This window comes from Oenanthe melanoleuca, chromosome 10 (genome assembly GCF_029582105.1).
Source record: "Oenanthe melanoleuca isolate GR-GAL-2019-014 chromosome 10, OMel1.0, whole genome shotgun sequence".
In the NCBI taxonomy this organism is placed as follows: Eukaryota; Metazoa; Chordata; class Aves; order Passeriformes; family Muscicapidae; genus Oenanthe; species Oenanthe melanoleuca.
Genome location: NC_079344.1, coordinates 14,377,274 through 14,396,192, shown reverse-complemented (window position 1 = coordinate 14,396,192; position 18,919 = coordinate 14,377,274). Strand labels below are relative to the sequence as shown.

The 18,919-nt window shown below is 39.3% G+C and overlaps 1 protein-coding gene across 1 annotated transcript in view; it reads right to left on the bottom strand.

The window, feature by feature from the left end:
- MEF2A (myocyte enhancer factor 2A) overlaps positions 1-18,919 on the bottom strand; it is a 42,268-nt gene that overhangs the window by 7,870 nt on the left and 15,479 nt on the right. The window contains exons 2-5 of the mRNA XM_056499534.1: positions 17,613-17,744; positions 14,346-14,565; positions 14,100-14,159; positions 4,419-4,609 (exon numbers count right to left, since the gene is read on the bottom strand). Coding sequence (XP_056355509.1) covers positions 4,419-4,609; positions 14,100-14,159; positions 14,346-14,565; positions 17,613-17,744 — 603 coding nt within the window. The remainder of the gene's footprint in view (positions 1-4,418; positions 4,610-14,099; positions 14,160-14,345; positions 14,566-17,612; positions 17,745-18,919) is intronic.

Genomic DNA, 18,919 nt, shown 5'->3' with positions numbered 1-18,919 from the left:
TTTAACTGTGGGCATAATTTGGCTTTTTAATAACAGTCTAGAACAGTCTTTCTTTCCCATATACTGGAATGAACATCTGCAGCAAGCATATCACTCAGAATAAGCTCTAACCAAGTTTGCTGGTTAGAAAATTAATTAAACACTGTGGTAAACAATACCAGACAGCAAAGCTGCTGCCACAGAATGTTCTGCTCTCCATGGTGGCAACTGCAAATCTTCATGAAAAATATGAGGTTCAACACCATTTGGCCATGACAAATACTGTCAAGAGCAGAAAATGCTATGGTTTTATTTTTCAAGGTATTTACTTTTATCTGCAGAATTCTTAGAAATAGCAGCAGTCTCTACACCCTGTATTTCTACAAGAAGCTAGGTTTCAATCTGCTGGAAATACGATTTTTTAAAGTAAACTTCACTCTATCTCTGAAAAAATATTTGCTACAGAAGGAGCAGTTTCTCATTTCTTTGGTAGATTTCCATTTCATAACTTTACAAGACTGAAGTTACTACTCCTTTCCCTTATTTCAGACAAAGGTATTTCAGGATCTGCAGCACTTAACTTTTTTCTCCACTCTAATCTTGAGAGAACGAGCAGCATTAAAAATGCATCATTCCCTTAAAAATATCAGAATGAGCAGGTACAGAAATGAGGCTGTATTCAATTTTAAGCTTAAATTTATGAAGATGAATTGAGGGTTATCAATCTTGTATCTTTCCAATTTAAAGAAAGAAATATATATCACAGCTCCCATATTAAAATTAGCCACAGCTGTCACTGGCTGCCAGCTCCTGATCTCTCTTGCTGCTCTGGAATTCCCACCTTTGAGCCTCCCAAGGATTTGGGGCTCTTTGGCATTTGTTGCCAAACACACATTGGCAGATGTGCCCTCTCTGCTTCAGAGCTCCCAGGTCTCAAAGCTCCAATTCCCAGAGAAAGTCCCTCTGATTTTCTGTAATTGATCCCTTTAAATCACTTATGTACTTCTGAAAATCTCCCCTAGACCAAGTTTATCTGGCATAAAGAGATGTTATTAGAGCAGATTTTTGTGTCTGTCAGGAATTGACCTTTCTTCAAAGCTTTCTTGGATGCCTGCCTATAAAGTTGGGATTACTGCATAATGGAAAAGTAAAGAGGAATATACTGGGAAACAATCCAGACCAAAGGATTTCCTTACAGGATTTTTTTTTTTTTTTTTTTGAGTGGCTAATAAAGGTGGTTTTCTGAGGTAAATTCTTTCGGAATATAATTCTTGCAACACTCAGCCACACAAAAACACTAGGCAATATTTAGATGAGCCCAATATTTGCTGTCCTTGGAGATTCATGACAAATTCCAGGATCTCTGTTTTTAAAATCTTTTTAACTGGTGCAAATAAAGCAGGAAGAATTCAGTATCTTTATTTCATGCTCCAGCACCGTTGGCAGCCGCATCTCACATTCAGTGCTCAGCTCCAACCACACAGAGCGAGTGCTCACAGATGGCATCTGGAGCTGCTTCCCAGCATCAGACAGGACCCTGCAGGTGTAGCTTGTGTTTCTTTGGCACGTTCCAGGCAGACTCTGCAGTTCCCTTTGTGTGAGCTCCCGTCAGAGCTGTCCCAGCTGCTGGAGCCACTAGATGGCCCACGCAGCACACGGGAGCCAGCGCGGCTCCAGCGCGTCCCGCTCGGGGCTGGGGATCCCCCGGCCAGGGGCTGAACTCCAATTCCACTGAGATCTGATTGCTTGCACACTGAGATTTCCTTCTTGCACTGAAAACCAGACACTCCTCTCTCAAGGCAAAAGTGGGAGAGCTCTTTAACTGATAGATGAGCAAGACATCCCAAAAATGATTAAAAACTTCAATACTGAATTTCTAAAACCATTTTCCCCTTAGTTTTTCAATCTATTTCTCATGTTTAAGGTAAAAATCAACCAGCAGCATGCATTCATCAAGAAATTTATCTAAATCACTACATTTTCCATGCTTTCATGCAATTAGAGCCTCAAATTAGCAACAGGTCCATGTTCAACAACAAGTCAAGGTCTGCAATAGGTTGATTTATTTCTCTGTGATTCTGACACAGCATCTTCTGCCTGGTTTGTGCCACAGCAGCCAAAAAATTTGGAATTTGCTCTAAAAATAAGTTACAAATTATTTTAGCCTTACGTTAATTTTCCAGACAGAATGCCAAATGTTAAAACCTTTGGGGAAAAAAAATTAGAAAACACACAAATCCCAAGAGTTTTCTTTTAAAAACAGAATATCTTTCCACTGGAAAAAAGGTAGAATTATTCATTTGCAATTCTCTGCTCCTTTTGGTAAACAGGGAACACTCCTGTGGTTTGATAATCTCACGCAGGATGAAATAATTCTAACCTCCAAAAAGGTGACCTCACCAGCAATGATGTCATCTCCTTGAAAGGAAGAGAAGTAACACAGGGCTGGTGTTACAATCTGAAGAACTTCACAAGTGAAGCCACTTTCTAAAAATATTCCAATAATTTAGGGGATGGGAAGGGATTATTTGTATTTCATATAGAAGGCAGTACAAATCCTACACACATGGACTGTTACTTTGTAAGGCTCTTTTCCAATGTTCCCTCCAAGAAAAACAGAAACATTTTCAGGAAAAAAAAATAGAAGTTTACAAATGGCAAGCGCTGACTTTGGATGTGATTTCAACTTGAATTGGTCAGGTTTTGAGTTTGATAAAACACATATATTTTTGTCTGCTACCAAGGGAACACTGGAATTATTTAAAATATGTAATGAAACTACAGTTAAAAAGCTGTAGTGAAAGACATTTCCAGCATCTTGCTGTCTCTCAGCAAACAGCAGCCCAAACTCACCAACTCCAATTCATCCTCCTCCGACTGTACTCAGCAAACAAGAGGGATAACACAGTTACTAAAAATAGCATTGCTTTCAAATGAAAGAAAAAGTCACGTTTGTACTTCAGGATTTTGATTCATTTTAATTAATAATGTGGATTTGCCACCTGATTCTGCAGATAATGCTGCTAGAAATGTAATATCTCATGAAATTCGTGTCACATAAAACCTGCAGTACTGAGAGAACACTGGCTTTGGGGAAATTGGTGCAGCAAGAGCTTGGTGACCCCAAGGACAGGGCTGCACTCGTGGATGTGCAGCATGGCAGTTTCTGGCTGCACAGATCCAGTAAACCAGCTCAGCAACAAAACACTTTTCACATACAACCATCATTGCATGCCAGCATCTACTCTGAAACCTCCTAATTCCCCCCAAAACACAAACCCAAAGTTGAATATGTTGTTCTTCACAACAACAATAAACAGGTGCTGTGCACCACTAATATCAGAACTGCATTATTGCTTCTATTTCTAATTAGAAGTGTAATTGTCACTGTAATGATCAGCCAGTGTACTTCCTATCTCTCCTACACTTCAGTATTCCTAGAAAAAACTTTTTTTTTCAAGAATCATTACTCTGAGGCTAATTATAGCTTTTGTTACTTGGATTAATTTGGTATTATTCATCATGAGTACCAGTAACAAATGTAAGCACTTATGGCAGCTTAAAAACAAATAGGAATTATACAGGGAGTACTTGTGGTGTTTATATCCTGCTCCTCCTAGTTATGGCCCATTCTTCCATACACAGAAAACATCCACAGAGACATTGAAAATTTCTACATGGCAGCAAAAGACTAAGACCAAAGGATTTGGCCAAGTAAATTAAAGGAAAAGCAGAGTAACACTTCCTGCAAGACCTGTTCTGGGCTCGAGGCCGTGGTTGCCTCACGGCTGACACGAAACTCGTGTGCTATTCCCAGGCTGGCTGGACAAACCCTGGTGCCCAGATGCCAAAGCGCAGAGCAGCACTGCACAGCACCTCAGAGCTCTTTGATGGCCCCACAGGACAGCCAAGGACACGTTCCACGCTGCCACATCAGACCAGCGCTGCTCTCAGCCCTTCCTCACCACGGAAGCTGCACTTCACATCCCACAGCCATTAGGAGCCAGGAAAAACAGGTACAAAATGTGCTTTAGGGCACATTAATAGAGCTCACATCACCAATAAGATCAGCCATTCTTCCACAGAATAATGGACAACCCTTTTTAAAACCCACATCCTCCAAACCACCAGAGTTCTCTGTACCAAGTCAGAGGATGTCACATCAAAACAGCGAAGTCCCCAGCCTTGTCTCCACAATTGTGCTCTTACCACGTTTAGGTCAGATTGCTGTTTTACTGCTGGAAAAATTCCTTACAAGCTGAACTTCTCCCCAGGTCAAAATCTGTACTTTTGATTTTCATCAGTGGCATTTCAGAATACAAACACCCTTCTATTCCTGTACCCCATGGTGAGCAGGTGAGATGAAGTTTCCCCCTGTACATGTGGGCAGAACAGTTCATTTCCACAAAGGCAGACCCAGAACAAATGTTTTAACTCACCAGTGGTGGCATCATGCCCTTGCTGGAGGGTGGGATGACGACACGGAGGTCGGGTTTGCGGTTGTTCATGCCAAGGTTTCCTCCTCCTGGTGGAGGTGGGGACTTTGTAGGCATGACTTTGCCCAGGCCATTCCCACCACCACTGGTACCAAGCAGACTTGGTGAAGCTCGGGAATTCACAAACCCATTTCCTGAAAGAGGAAAAATGGATGGACTGTAAGACTGAGGAAATGGACAATGCAAAATTTTGGTGCTCACGTACCAGTTATGAAATATTTATTCGTTCAACTTCCGATAACAAACTTCCCACAAGGGGCTGAGTATCGAACAATTGAACAAACACAAACCACTCTGACCAGAGGATCAATATGGAAAGGGAATATCACTTCAAGGGCACGCTGTGGCAGCTTAAACGCTGAGAAGAGCAAATTGCCAAAGAACTATTTCTAATAACATCCGTTGTGTTTAGTTTGCCCTTTGAAGCTCCTCCAGGCTGAGCCTGCAGAAAAGTGAGGGGTTTGCACAAACCCACTTGGTCCCCACCCCCACAGAGAGAGCATGGACTACACTGAATTGTTCCTGTGAGAACAAAACATCAGCTCTAAAATTCTCTGTTTCTAAAATTTATTCTTCATAAACCTCCAAGATCTGTAGGACTAATTTCAGTATCAAGATTTACTGTCTGATTAGTAAATTTAGAAACAATGAGGGGAACAAATCCTTTCCCTTCAAATTCATTCCAGATATACACATCGTTTATCTCCACAGGTTTATTTAATGAAGTCTTTCTCTGTCTTACTCCTGGTACTCATCTCAGTGGAACTGGACAAGCCAAAGCCTAGGGGTCCAGGATTCAGCACTGAAATCTCCAAAAGCTAAATATGCTCAAGGTAGAGGCCTCAGCTTACACTCAGAACTGATCAGAAAACAGCACCAAGGCAGTAAATCAGTCAAGTGCCCAGTACTCTATTTTCCCATCCTGACAGAAGCACCAATCATGTAAACCAAAATATATTTCTCAGAAAAAACTGTAAAGCCACATTCCAATCACAGAATCATATTTATAGCAACAATTCTCAAAATACACAAACCTTATTCAGCTGCAAACAGAAAAAAAGTTGTTAAGGAGAATTTTGCAACAGGGAACCCCATAGTTCACCCTACAGAACCTGTGTGTGTGTGTATAAATAAACACAATTCATAGTAAGATTCTGTTTGCACTAACACTGCAGGTCTGAAAGCAGCTTTTATAGGCACAATCAGGGAAAAGTCTAGGAGACAAAGTTCACTGTGTGGGAAATTCTCTCCTAATCGCCCGTAGCGCCACGCTGGCATGAATTTTGCATTATTATTCTAATTTGAATAGGCCCCTATGCCCAATCCAATTTTATTGCATTAAATACATATTAATCTAAAAGCAATTAAAATAAGAAAGTTGTCAGTGTCACTTTCTACCTTCTTGAGCAACATTTTTAATGCCTTTGAAAGCACAGCAAGAAGGAAGAACAGTAATATGTCTCAGCAAGGGCACAAAACTTCATGGAGGTGCCTGGTATAACCAAGATACTCAGCCAGGGCACACTGAGAACCTCGATGGGAATTCACCAGCATACTGTGAGGAAGCCTCCTCTGGATTTACTCACTCTGTGGATTTCCCACTGTGCCAAAAGCCTGACCATACATGGATGATCTGACATGTCCCTTGAGTTTTCCAAGGTTAACAGAGCAAAGAGGAGTCATTCTAATTTAGTACTTTCCTGAAGCATTTGCATAGGAGGTGTGGGAATATGACTTTTAACTCAGAACTTATGGGGGAAAGAAGGCACACAGCAGAAAGTAAAGTTTTAAATGTCAGCATTCTTGCTTCTGTATTAAAAACCACAGCAAAAACTCATTTTGTGATTAAAGGATCTACATTCCTCAGCAGAAAACAGCAGAATTTATTCAGATGCTTCCAGGTTAGTGATAAAATTTAGGTAGAGTGGTTGAAAAGTTGGGATACACACTGAGAATACACACTGGAGCTAAATATACTCTAGACTGGTAGGAGAAAACTCTCCAAGGCTGGGTCACATGGAAAAACCAACAAGCCAAAAGGAGAAATTTAGTTCTACCCTTAAGGTTCCTGAAATGGAGATGGTTTTCATAGAATCACGATTTTGTTAACACAGTTATGCATCAATTCCTATCCATTATAAATGAGTGCAGCATGAGTTACAGCCAGCCTGCAGACACCAAGAGACACCCTACACAATGGACAGGGTAAAAATTAAATGGATTTGCAAACATGCTAGGGAGGAAAAGTATCAGAAAATGGCATAATTTTCACCAAATTGTATCTGAAACTTTGTTATGGCACCTCCCATTTTTAGCAAAAATGCCAGAGCATTTAAAGAACTTACTGTTACAACAGAAGTAAAGTCTGGGCTTTAATGCAATAATAAACAGCATTTTATTACTCACTGAGGCTGCCAGTGTCACCTTTCCATGGCAGTTCTGAGCAGTTTGAGCTGCACAGCAATCCCAGTCTGCACAAACAATGGGGTTCTGTACAGCACTTTGGGCCATCCTATGATACCATTTCCTGTCCTCTCTTCAAGTATTTCGGTAGCCCGAGTGTTAAATCTGGACAGTGTCTCTGTTCCACACCCAATCCAGTCATTTCCTGAGCCCTTATTCCAAGGCTCTGCCAATCCTTCAGAAACATTTCATGCTTTCAGTGGTGCTGTCAAAAAAAACAAACTCCCTGCCACTGCCTGCTCTGCGCAGTATCAGGCAGCAGCAGGGCAGAGTCAAAGCATTTCTTCTGACAACAGGCTGAGCACTTCTCAAAAGGAGTGTTTAGTATGCATTAAAAATGAGAGAAACACTAACAAAAAATATCTTAAGTGTGCAATACTATGGGTATGAATCCAATAGCAGCCCTTTGTGATAAAGAGCTGGCACTGAACACTGAGCAAACACAGGAGTGTCTGTATCGATCATATGCTGGGACTGCAATAAGAGTGCAGAATATTCATTTTTAGTATGAAACTTCAAGCCTTTTCCTTTTAATAATCTAATAAGAAAATCAAATTACCAGTTAAGAGTGAAAGGATAACTAAATGTGTGGTATTTCTTAGAGCAAGGTCAGGAGCCAGAAAAAGATAATGAGTAGAGGATGATGCAACTACACAGCACTTTGCCAAACCAAGGCCTTAATAACCCCATAAATTCTACTTACTATTTCATATAGTACAGAAATTGTTTCTACCCTACCTGCTATAGATCTTCCTCAAAGACAATACTTTATGTTTAAAAACGTTTTCAAACTGGAAATGGAAAGAGAATATAAAATCCTATGTATATGTAAAAATACAACCGTTTTTACTTCCGAAAGAAGAGTTTTATTTAACTCTAATTCCTTAAAACAAACGTGAAAGCATGTTCAAAACAGTCCTTTGGAAAACAGACACCAATGCAAATACAAGCTCTCAATTATATGAATCATAATTTAATTAGATTTGATGATAACAAATCCTGCCAACGTACATTAGCCTACTTCTTGTTTAGTCAGAAAGTGTTTACTTTTGAAGCAACTTCTTTTCTGAAGTGAAATGTTACAACCCACCCATGATACCAACTGGATATTCTGCCTTCAGAGACATAATACAGCTTAATCTCATTTACTGTCCTGCAGCCCAAGACACAGCATTCAATTACATGAGCCAGACTCATATTTCACTATATAAATCACATCAGCTGAAACAATGAACACACGTGGCTGGAAAGTACTCCATGTACTTATTACTACTCAAGGAATAAATTATAGGCATTGATGCCATTAATCTTTTTTTATTTTTTTGGTGGTTCATTTTGGAGAAAAACTGTACAGTTACACACAGTTTTGGAATAATTGTGGGCAAGCAGCTAAGCCATGTAAGATTAAGCAAAAATAAGGATTGTAGTAAATAAATATTTATGCCTCCAGTGACATCATAAAACCCAACAGTCGTCACACAATTAGAAGCAAACTGAAAGTTGTGTTTGCAACACCCCATGGATTCACCAGGCATCAGGAGGCCAGATAAAAACAACTGAAGGAAAACATTTCCATGAAGAACCTTGGGCAGGAGGACATATTGCAAGTAAAACCAACAATAGCATTTCTGTGTGCATTAGTTGCTCAATTTGTTTACTTTGGGGTTTAGTATGCCAGATTCAAGTGGAAATTAAAAACAGCATATGCCATTCCTACCATTTTCAGCTCTGCACAGCAATCACTGCTGATTCTACCATCATTTCAAAAAGCTCCAGTTCTGTATTAGATTTGAAAGAATTTACTGTCATATCTCAAGGAATCTGAAATAAATTTATTTCTACTGATCTTTACAAATCAATATGTCAGATAACATGTCTAACATGTAAGATTTATGCTTCTAAGGCAGCACTTTGGATACTAAAAGGCAGCAAAAAAGAAATACACATGACTAAATGTCAAGGGAATGCTTAGTCATGTTACAGAACTTTAAAAAGAGCTCATTTCCCAGGTTGCTGGAAATTTTCTTTTGCCTACAGCTACATAAAAGGAGAAAGAATTTTCAAGGATATTTAGAATTTAAAGGGGTGGTTATTATTCAGAATGCAATAGCAAACCTAAATAAAGGCATATTGCTCTTGTATCTGAGTGAAACATCACCAGCAGCAACTGGATGTATTTTAGGTCTTCTGTCAATTAAACAGATTACAGTTAATTACATCAGTTTACTTCCTAAACTTGCTGATTTCTGTGTGTCTGTACAAAGCCAATGTAAAGAGTGGCAAAGAGAGGAGGAGAGAAATTATACATAAATATATATATTTACAACGACCTGGAATGTGGCAGTGTATCCTGGGCAAGGGGACATTATGTAAATGTTGAGACTTACTTTAACCCAGCTGGGAGATTAATCATTTGTTCTCTGTATGGCAAATTCTAACCAGAATTGTCATGTACCTCTCAGTAAATGAGAAATTTTGGTAAGACAGCAAACACACATTGCAAGATATGAAATTTCAACTGAAACCTCAGGGTAGTTCAGGGGCTGAACTGACCTCATGTCATGCAGCTGCATGGTTTCCAAGGAGAAAAGAGCTACAGTTTAAAAAAATAAAAAATCAAATTCTTTCTTCTTACCAGCAGGTTTTTTATGCTGATTTCAGCCAGTCATTTCTTGTGAGCTGATTTAGTCAGAGAGCAATGGATGGATCAGCCTTTGTTTTGTGCTGACAACATCCAGCAAAGGAAAAAGGTTCAGCTCACACCCTGTGGAACAGCTGTTCTGCAGCTCACTCCCAGAACTCCTTTCCCTTCAGGAGAGCCTGGAAGCTGTAACCCTCAGCCCCTTCCCTGGAGAAGGTGAACCCCTGACTTGTATTGACCTGTGCCCTCTCCAAGATCAGAGCAGGGCAAGCCACAATGCCTCAACACGACTGCCAGCACAGCAGGAACCTCTGTGTGCTGCCTTTAGCAGCAGGTGAACAAACATTCTGAAGTCAGATCCCTTTCCACACAGCTGGGAAGTGAGGAGCTCTGACTGGGGAAAGACTACCTGGGACTGATCCTCCCTGTCACACTGCAGAGGAAGCACAGACCTGAAATACCACCAGGAGTGCACAGCCTGAAGCAGGAACTGCTCAGGGTTTATTTACAGCTGCTTTCCCAAGGTGGTCCTCCCCCACAGGACCAAGGCTTGGAGCTGATGCAAGGGGACATTATGTCAATGTCAGAGTGGGGTAGAGGCAACAGAATGCTGCTTTCTTAAGGAAGAGGCTGATAGCATCAATGCAGAACATTTGCCTGAAATTGCAAGAGGCGTTTTTCAGGAATCAGTTGGACACTCCTGCTGGGGTGTCTCTCATTTCACAAAGCAAACACAACTAGAAAGGTGTGCACAGAGAGCCTTTTCTGTTATTGAAATCTCTGGTGCACTCCAGATTGCAGCAAATCAGACTTGTGCAAAACCAAGCTCAGAGATTTCTTTTATCCTCACATCAGCCAAGCCCTCAAGACAAAGGGAACCATTTACAGGTGTGGCTATTCACAGTTCTGTCTTGATCCCTTTCTGGCAACTCCAAGCACTTTAGAGGTATGTGCAAGCTGTCAGTGGCACCTCTGCAAAATCCCTCCCCAGGCCAGGATAAAAGACCACACATGATCTAGATTGACTCTTAGTAGAGATCCAACAGCTCACAAGACACAGCTTTTCCAGCAGATATACCCTTCAGTTCTGCTCCAAAGAAAATCAGTATTCCTGAGGTTATTTCACATTCTCAGAAGCTGAAGATTAGTGAGGACATTAGAGAAGTTACAGCTCTGGAACAAAGAGGAGAAATTCAGTACCCAAGCAGACTAGGTCTGTTTTATCCATTCTCCTGATAGTAAAAATGTAAGAGGAAAGATTATTTTTCTTTTTTTTTCCTCTCTTCCAAAAGATTAACTGTGTCCATAATCTGCATTATTGACCAGAAGGGCTATTTCACTGACACAGAAATGAGGAGACAGAAAATACTGTGTCTTTGTGAAATCATGAACAGCCTCCACTTCCAAAAATTGCTTAAGAATTCCCTGGGACTGGGAAGAACTTAGGTCTCAAGGTTTATGGTTTTCATGCAGCCTTGGCAATGAAAATCAGCTCAGGTCCTTGGCATGGTTCTGGCTCAAAACCACAAGTGAAAGGTGTGGAAGAAAAAGCAGAGACTGAGTAACTGTGGTGGTACTTCTGAGCTTTTCTGATTCTCAGAGTCCTCAAGGATGGCACAAGGTCACTGCAAGTGCATTTCACTGGAATCCTGTGGGTGATTCATGGAATGATACCAATCTACTGGAACACAGCAAAGCAGAACTCATGGCAAACTGGAATGTCATCCATCCATCCAACCATCCATCCACCCACCCATCCATCCATCCCTAAGCCAAAGTGTTCTCCACACCTGGTGATACAATACTCCTGGAGCACATTTGATGCCCATCACAAATTGAATAGGGTTTAACATTGACCAGAAGCAACAAGATCATCAGTGTTCCAGCTCGGAAACATTTGATCTAATTAACAAAAAAAAAAAAAAAATTAGCTCTAGAGCAAACTCCATTATAATGCTGGACATTTTTTCCCTCTCAAAACTGGTATATTTGCCAAGTAAAAATTTTCAGCAAATGTTTTTTATGTGGTGGGTAGAATTTTAAAAATATTACAAAATGAAAATGCTTTTTCAGAGTTATGACAGCTGCATGTGAAGTAAGCTCTCAGTATTATAAAGTGATCACAAAATTTTCTGTTCTGGATATAAAAAACCACCTACCAATCTTTGCTACAACACGCAGATATTTTTACTCAAAGTTATTTTCCACAGAAAAACTGTTAAGTTGGCAGATTGACTGCTAAAGCAAATCATTTCCATTCCAATCAAGTTACACAGGACTCGAGAAAAAAACTCATGTGAACTCAATATGAGCCATTTTATGCAACATCTTTGTTTGAACTGGGTCCCAAATAAGCAAGATAACCTTTACTTGCTTGTTACTAAGAGATAAAGTCATGTAAGTGTCTTTCAAGGAAATGAGAACAAAATCTCAGATGCACCAGTACTTCGTAATATTGAAGATGGGTTTTCTCCTTTATTTATTTAGAAGAAAATATCTGTGAATATGGATATGCCAGTACTCCCCATCTTTACCTCTGACATCACTCCTAAAAACTGTGAGCTGAAATTTGGCACGTGACCTTTCACTACATCCATAGGAGAACTCTCCATTCCTGAGAAGTTTAAAAAAAAAAAAACCTGGAAGCTAAAAGAAGAAAATAAGATTTTTTTAAAAGTGAATTTTACAATAAATACAGCAAGAAACTAAAACCATTATTGTCTGCAGACATAATTAGCATGGGATACATTTCAACAGCAGCTGTCAAGCTCAAGTTGACAGCAGACTTAGTCAATCTGGTTAGGTATGATTTCTTGATTGTGGCTGTAACTGAGAAGGTTCCCGTGCACCTGTCAGTAGTTACAAAGTTTTTATGCCATAACTTGCAGCAAGTGGAGCTCTGACAACTCCGGGTACCCCTCTGATTTAGCATTCAGGTCTTAACCAGGTATTTGTATTTCACTAGAGGTACTTAAAGATGTTCCCCTGTTCTTGTACAGTCACAACTCTCACTTGCATGACAAACCTTTCTAGAAGTGAGTGGGTATATGTATAACATCTTGGGTGTGATGTTCTGCAAAGTAAGAGATAAGTGATGCATTTTGACTTTTTACATAAACTATTAATAAATGCAAGGAGGAAAATATTTTACTGCATTAAATATGTTCCCCAAGCTGCTATAACTGGGCATTTCTAGAGTTTGATACCCTATGGCAAGCACTGTAACCACAGTTTTATTTGCTTATTGAAGGAAGGAGTCTTAAATCTGAAGCTGCTCTTAATAAAGCCTGATTTTTGGGAAAAGGGGCCTGAAACAGCCTGATAATAAACTTATTTAGTATGACTTGAAAAATTCTATGGAAATCAACATCTGACCTCTACAGTTTCTAAAAATAGCCATCTTTTATCAACTGAGGAAGTTTCCTCCATTTAAAATCTTGCTTACCTGAAGGAAACCACTCTTTAATATTTCATATCTTTGCTGCACATAGCCAAGAAATGGATAAAGAGTGGAAAGTCAATCCTGTGCTTTCAGCCTTGGAACACTGCAGCATTTTTTATTCATCAGTTCAACTGCCTGACTTGATGTTCAAAGAACTTTTTCCCAGCTGCCACACTAAGAAGCCAGTGGGCAAACACTGAAAGGTCAACAGTTGCTTCTCTAATTCCAGACTATGAACACTTCCCAAGGGGAGTTAGGTGTGTTTGCAAAACTGACCTTCAGCCAGCACGACTTCCAGAGGAACAGGAGGAATGTGACCAAAGTGGGTGAGCTGTCATTTATTTTGTCTGTCTGTGGCACGACACATTTCAGTGCCTGCCTGCCCCTCTATCAGAGCGCTAAATTTTGTTTAGGGGAGACAAAATATTATTGAAATAAAAAAGAGCTATCATATATTTTTACTGAAGGCCAAAAAATACTGTGGATTTGATTTTTGGCAAGATCTTTAATTTGTTTTCAGAAGAAATTCTGATCATCATCCAAAACTAAGACAGATCCTAGCTATCACTTTCCAAGATTCATTGCTTTCTTCACGTAATTGCTAGAAAATGATTAGCAAGATACACATGGCAATACAAACAATACAGTCTGTATTTGCTTCATTCTGATTGGCACCACGACCAGCATCAAACATCAAGGTCCTGCAAATACTGAAGTTGAGAACTGAGCTGAGTTGCCTTTAGTGCAATAGTTCAGATTTGGAAACATAAGATGTTTTTAGAATGCTGTAATTATACCTGTAGAGAAACACAAAACCAGCAGCAGCAGCTTGCTACTACTGAAAACCACTTAAAAAAAGCAAATATTACTGAAGTGGAAAGAGCACAGCAGTAAAAAGATAAATGCCTGATAATAATTTATAAAGCTTGACAACAGCAGTGCAGCTAAAAAAATTACGACCTTTGTTCTTCCACAGCCACTTTTTCCAAACAGTCAAAATAAAAAATTGCTTTTGAATAACTGAGAAACTGAAACCACAAGATTATTTTTTATAACAAATACATGATACTGCACTTACCCACTGGACTGGTACCAGCTCCATTTGGCACTGAGAGATCAGTTGTCCCCAGCATTCCACCTAATCAAAATAAGCCAGAGCATTAAACTGACTTGCCTGACTACAGTATTGTGTAATTCTGTACATCAAAACTTCAGCTGTGCAAATGACTGAAACCACAAAGAACTCGTTCCTTGGGAGGGTTTTGGTGGGTTCTGACAGCAGAAGGAAGGTGTGGGAGGAAGGGGCAGTAGCAGCAGAGCTCACCTGCGTTGCCGGCGCTGGGCGGTCTCTGCGGTGCCCCGGGGGACACGTTGCGGTGCAGGGTGCTCTGGGGTGGGGACAGCATGGTCGTGTCCGTGAGCGAGGAGCTGGCAGCCAGGGATGGGGACACCAGGGAGCTCCCTGGGTTGCTGTAGGTTAAAGTGTTGGGATTGGACACTGGAACCGTCACCGACATGGAGAAGTTCTGGGCAGGCAAGCCGGGCTGCGGGAGAGAGACGAGCAACAAGACAACGCTGTTAGCATCAACTGTGTGCGCAGAGAAATTCTCAGTTACAGCAGTTTGTTGGTTTTTATTAGAGTTAATTCTGTTAGTTTTTAAACTCTATTAAGCATACAGTTTTAAAACATCCATTTGTTGTAAAATATGGTGTTAAATTCTTATACATCACATAATTACAGTTCCAAAGAATTACTCAAACTTCTCAAATATGTAAAGTTCAAACAGAGAAAACTGAAAGTATTCATATGAATTCACAAGCTCATAAACACAACAAATTTAACAGTTAATCTGGATTATTACAAAGCAATGACAAGCTAAACATGTCTACCAATCAGTGAATTTTTGTACCTTCAAAATGTAAGCATAAACATGCACATTGCAAACAGTTATCACACAAAAAAGAACAAGTTAGTAATAATATTTTCTAAAAATAATTTTGCCAATATATTGCTGCTAATCTCTAAGACTTTGTTTTCCAACAGACTAAAAAATAAACAGATCTTCAGAAAATCACAAAGTTCAATAATTTTAATACAAACATTTCAGGTACCCCATATCCCTGCTTGAATAACCACTCCATTTTTTTTGCAACTCTAATTTTTTAAACTCTAGGTTTTACAGCATAATTTAAAAGGCAACTGTTTTTCTGCAGTATATATGTTTGTTATTCAACAGCTATTGAATCAAAAGCTGAGCTGCCTGCCCATCTATGGTACTCATTTGGTCATGACTAACTTCTTTGGCCTTTGTCTCATTCCTATCCTTTGACAGTGATGGGTTTCTGAAACAAAAGGGACTATTTTTTTTTCACAACTCCCATAATTACTGGAAACAAGACCATGACAGGTACAATTTAAGAGCAAAAACCCAGTAGTATTTACTGACAGAATAGAGAGATGATAGCTGTGATTAAGAGGTCAAAGGCAGATGACCAACACACATGACCTAGCAAGTACACTTTAAAAAATGCAATTTCATCATGTGTAGCTTAAGAATCACTTCAAATGATACTTCTGCATGAAAAGTTAGATAAACAAGAAATGTAACAATAACTGTATTAATTAAAAGAGCAGAATATATTCTCTACAAGAAAAACAATCTCTTACTAGTGAGAGCCAACAACAATGTCCCTACTGAAGCATTCTAAGAATAATCATCAATTTTTGGCACAGATGGAAGGAAAAAGTAATGAAGCAGAACAACACAAAGCTAGCAAATCATTCACAGTATCTAACCAATGACAAGCCCTACTGGTGCTCGTTTCAGGGGAAACTACTTGAAGGTACTCAGTATCTACCAAAACCAGGGTGTTTTTACACAGCACACTGTCAAGCAGCTCAAACTAAACTGGAAATACCTGAACACACTGCTAGGAGGTAATAGCTGGGACATTTTTTCTGTAGGTTTCTCAATACAGAACCCATAAGTGACAGCCTCCCCCCACACCTTACAATAAAGGCTGTCTCTGCCCATCTATGGTGCTCATTTGGTTATGACCGAATTCTTCACGCTTTGCCTCATTCCTATCCTTTGACAGCAATGAGTGCTCAAGAACAAGAGAAACTGTGTTCTTATACAGCCCCAGAAGTACTGGAAACAGAAACATAATTGGTCAAATTTGAGTTACAGAGCTGCAGAGCTAAAACATAATGCTGCCATTTTTATTTATACTGATGTCCATACACATTTAGGCTGTTCACCAAAAACTCATTTAGCTGTAAACATACTGAGAGATGAGGCCTGAAGATGTCTCAACACAGAAATGTCAGATATCAAAATCTTCAAAACAAAGAAAACCCAAAATATATTGGCTTTATTCAAGCATAAAGTGCTAACAGAAGTGATGCTGGGTGTCCTGACTGTCAGTTTGCTGCTCACTCCCCAGAGATCCCCTATGCTCTGAACGATGAAATGATTTCCAATACCAGCAGTCATTTGGAGACACTACTCAAGTGCCCCAGGGTCTGTACAGATTAACCCACCCAGTCCATCTCCTTTAATTGCTACAAGATTTGCATTCTTAAAATATTCAAAGGCTGTGGCAGAGCCCTGTGTGTTAGTTTTCTTAGAAAATACTCAGTAATACTCAACACTAACTGTTTTTTGTAGGTGGAAATTAAATGTCATCATGAACACCTCCAACAAAAAACATGCAACATTTCCACTCCTTTTATCCCCAAACTGAAGTTCTGGAGCCAAGTGACTTATGGCTGCATACTGGGTTGACACTTGGGAGAAAATATTCAAACATCTTTCAGAGTCCAAGGAAGTATCTGTCGGAATTTTAGCAGGGGCAATCTTTTGAGGCTCTCATTGTGCAGCAGCCTTGATTTTAAATACCTAAAAAACTTTCTAGGTCCAGACTTGAGCAACACAAATTCTACTGGTTAGATGACAAAATTAATCCAATTCTATTTGCCTGCTCGTCACATACTGTAAAATCTTGATCACCAGACAAATGAAGACCTACATGATGTAAATAAATGATCCTACATCCCACAACAAAAACCTATCTTGGTAAATATATTTTAGGTAGGATTAGGTAATGCAGTAGGCTCCTGAAATTTTGAAATGTTGTCTTGTGTTCCGAAGGTATGAAAAGCTGAGATTGTAAAACCAATGCTAGAGATGATTCTTCTTCTTATTCTTTACAATAAAATGTATTTTAATAAGAGCAGGTATCACAATCTCATCTTTCCTCAGAAGTACTTTTCCCTTCTCAAGCCATTACATCCTCTTGTCTTTGAAGTGGTTTTCAGTGCTGAGCAAACACCATGAAAATTCTCATGCATGTAAGAGAAGCACAAACCATACTTTAGTACTCACTGCGATTTTATGATTCCGCATCATATTATCAAACTCTTCATTAATTTTTTTATATTTTTCTTCTGTATGTGGCGTGAGCACATATGAAGTGTCAGGGTCCGGGCTGTCGCACCCTCTGTGTTCCTTCTTGTTCAGAGCCTAAATAATGAAGTTAATAAAAAGGATCAACAAATAAAAAGTAGAGATAAAATAAAAGTACTTACAGGGCCTCGCTTGAAAATAAAATCACTATCTTCATTTAGTTTGCTGAATCTGTCCTCCGATAGTGGACTGTGCTCAAAGTAATCGTCAGCATCAGGGCTCTCACAACCATTAAGGCCTTTCTTTCTTAAGGTCTGAAATACAATTGGAAAATTCACATACAAATCATACTAACTTGCCAAGAAGTTTTGTACACTACTGAATCATTCAGAGCCCCTGAAACTACAATAAACTTTCACAGACAAAATTCACTGTGCAACAGACAGCATCAGTCTTTCAAGATAGTGGCAAAGTACACAAAGAAAAAAGGTTCATCCAGGTGCCATCTCACAGGTAAATTCCCCCTACAATCACTTCATCTCCCCAGCACTGCATGCAAAATCGTTTTTAGACATTGGCTGATAGAGTGAAGCTGCCTGACAAGGAACATTCAAGCCTGTGGCAAAGGAGTTCATGTTTTCACTGGTAATTAAAAGCCAGGTTACTGAATCTGTAATGAATTGATTTTAGCATCCCAATTTTAATATCCACATTTTAGAGAGAATGCAGTTATATTCTGACAAACACAGTGGCTAAAGATTTTGATCCAGTTAAATAACTGCAGGACATTAATATCTGTAATACTCGGTCTCAGTAATTGATAGACAGGATCTTCCTGCGCTTCTGTCATCCCGCATGATAACAAGAACTGCAAAAAAAAAAAAAATTACATAATCCCTCTCTAAAATGACTGAGTTTGCTAAATATAAGCTTTTCCAGAGTCCTTCAGACTAACTTTATGGAGCTACTTCCTGTTTTCTGATGGAGAACTCACAACAACATCCCCTGGAAAAAAAAAAAGCAAGCTTGTCTACAATCCAGCCATTAAAGAAAGGATGTGAAACTACAGGTCTTATGATCAAATTACAAGATATATTTGTATTTCTTGTTTTTCTTTTTCACCCTATTACACAATCAGAAATTTTTTCTGCAAGCTCTAATTTATAACAAAACAATATTTAAAACATTAACCATGGAAAAATCTTCAATGTATTTTTTAAAAAATTTCAAAAGGAAAGCAATAAAAATTTTAAACAGATAGATGTTATCTGTACATAAAGCAGCAGTAGGACTACACAGGCACGAGGGAGCTGGGTACTTTCTTTTTGTCAGAAATTATCTATATTCCATGCATTTTACATTAAAACCCCTAAAGATCAGAAATCTGCAAGCTGATGTTTCCAGCACCATGAAAAAACCCCCATGTTTTCCTACAGAAGGATTTTTCATTACGCACTGAAATTCTGATCTACAAAACAAAATATTTTAG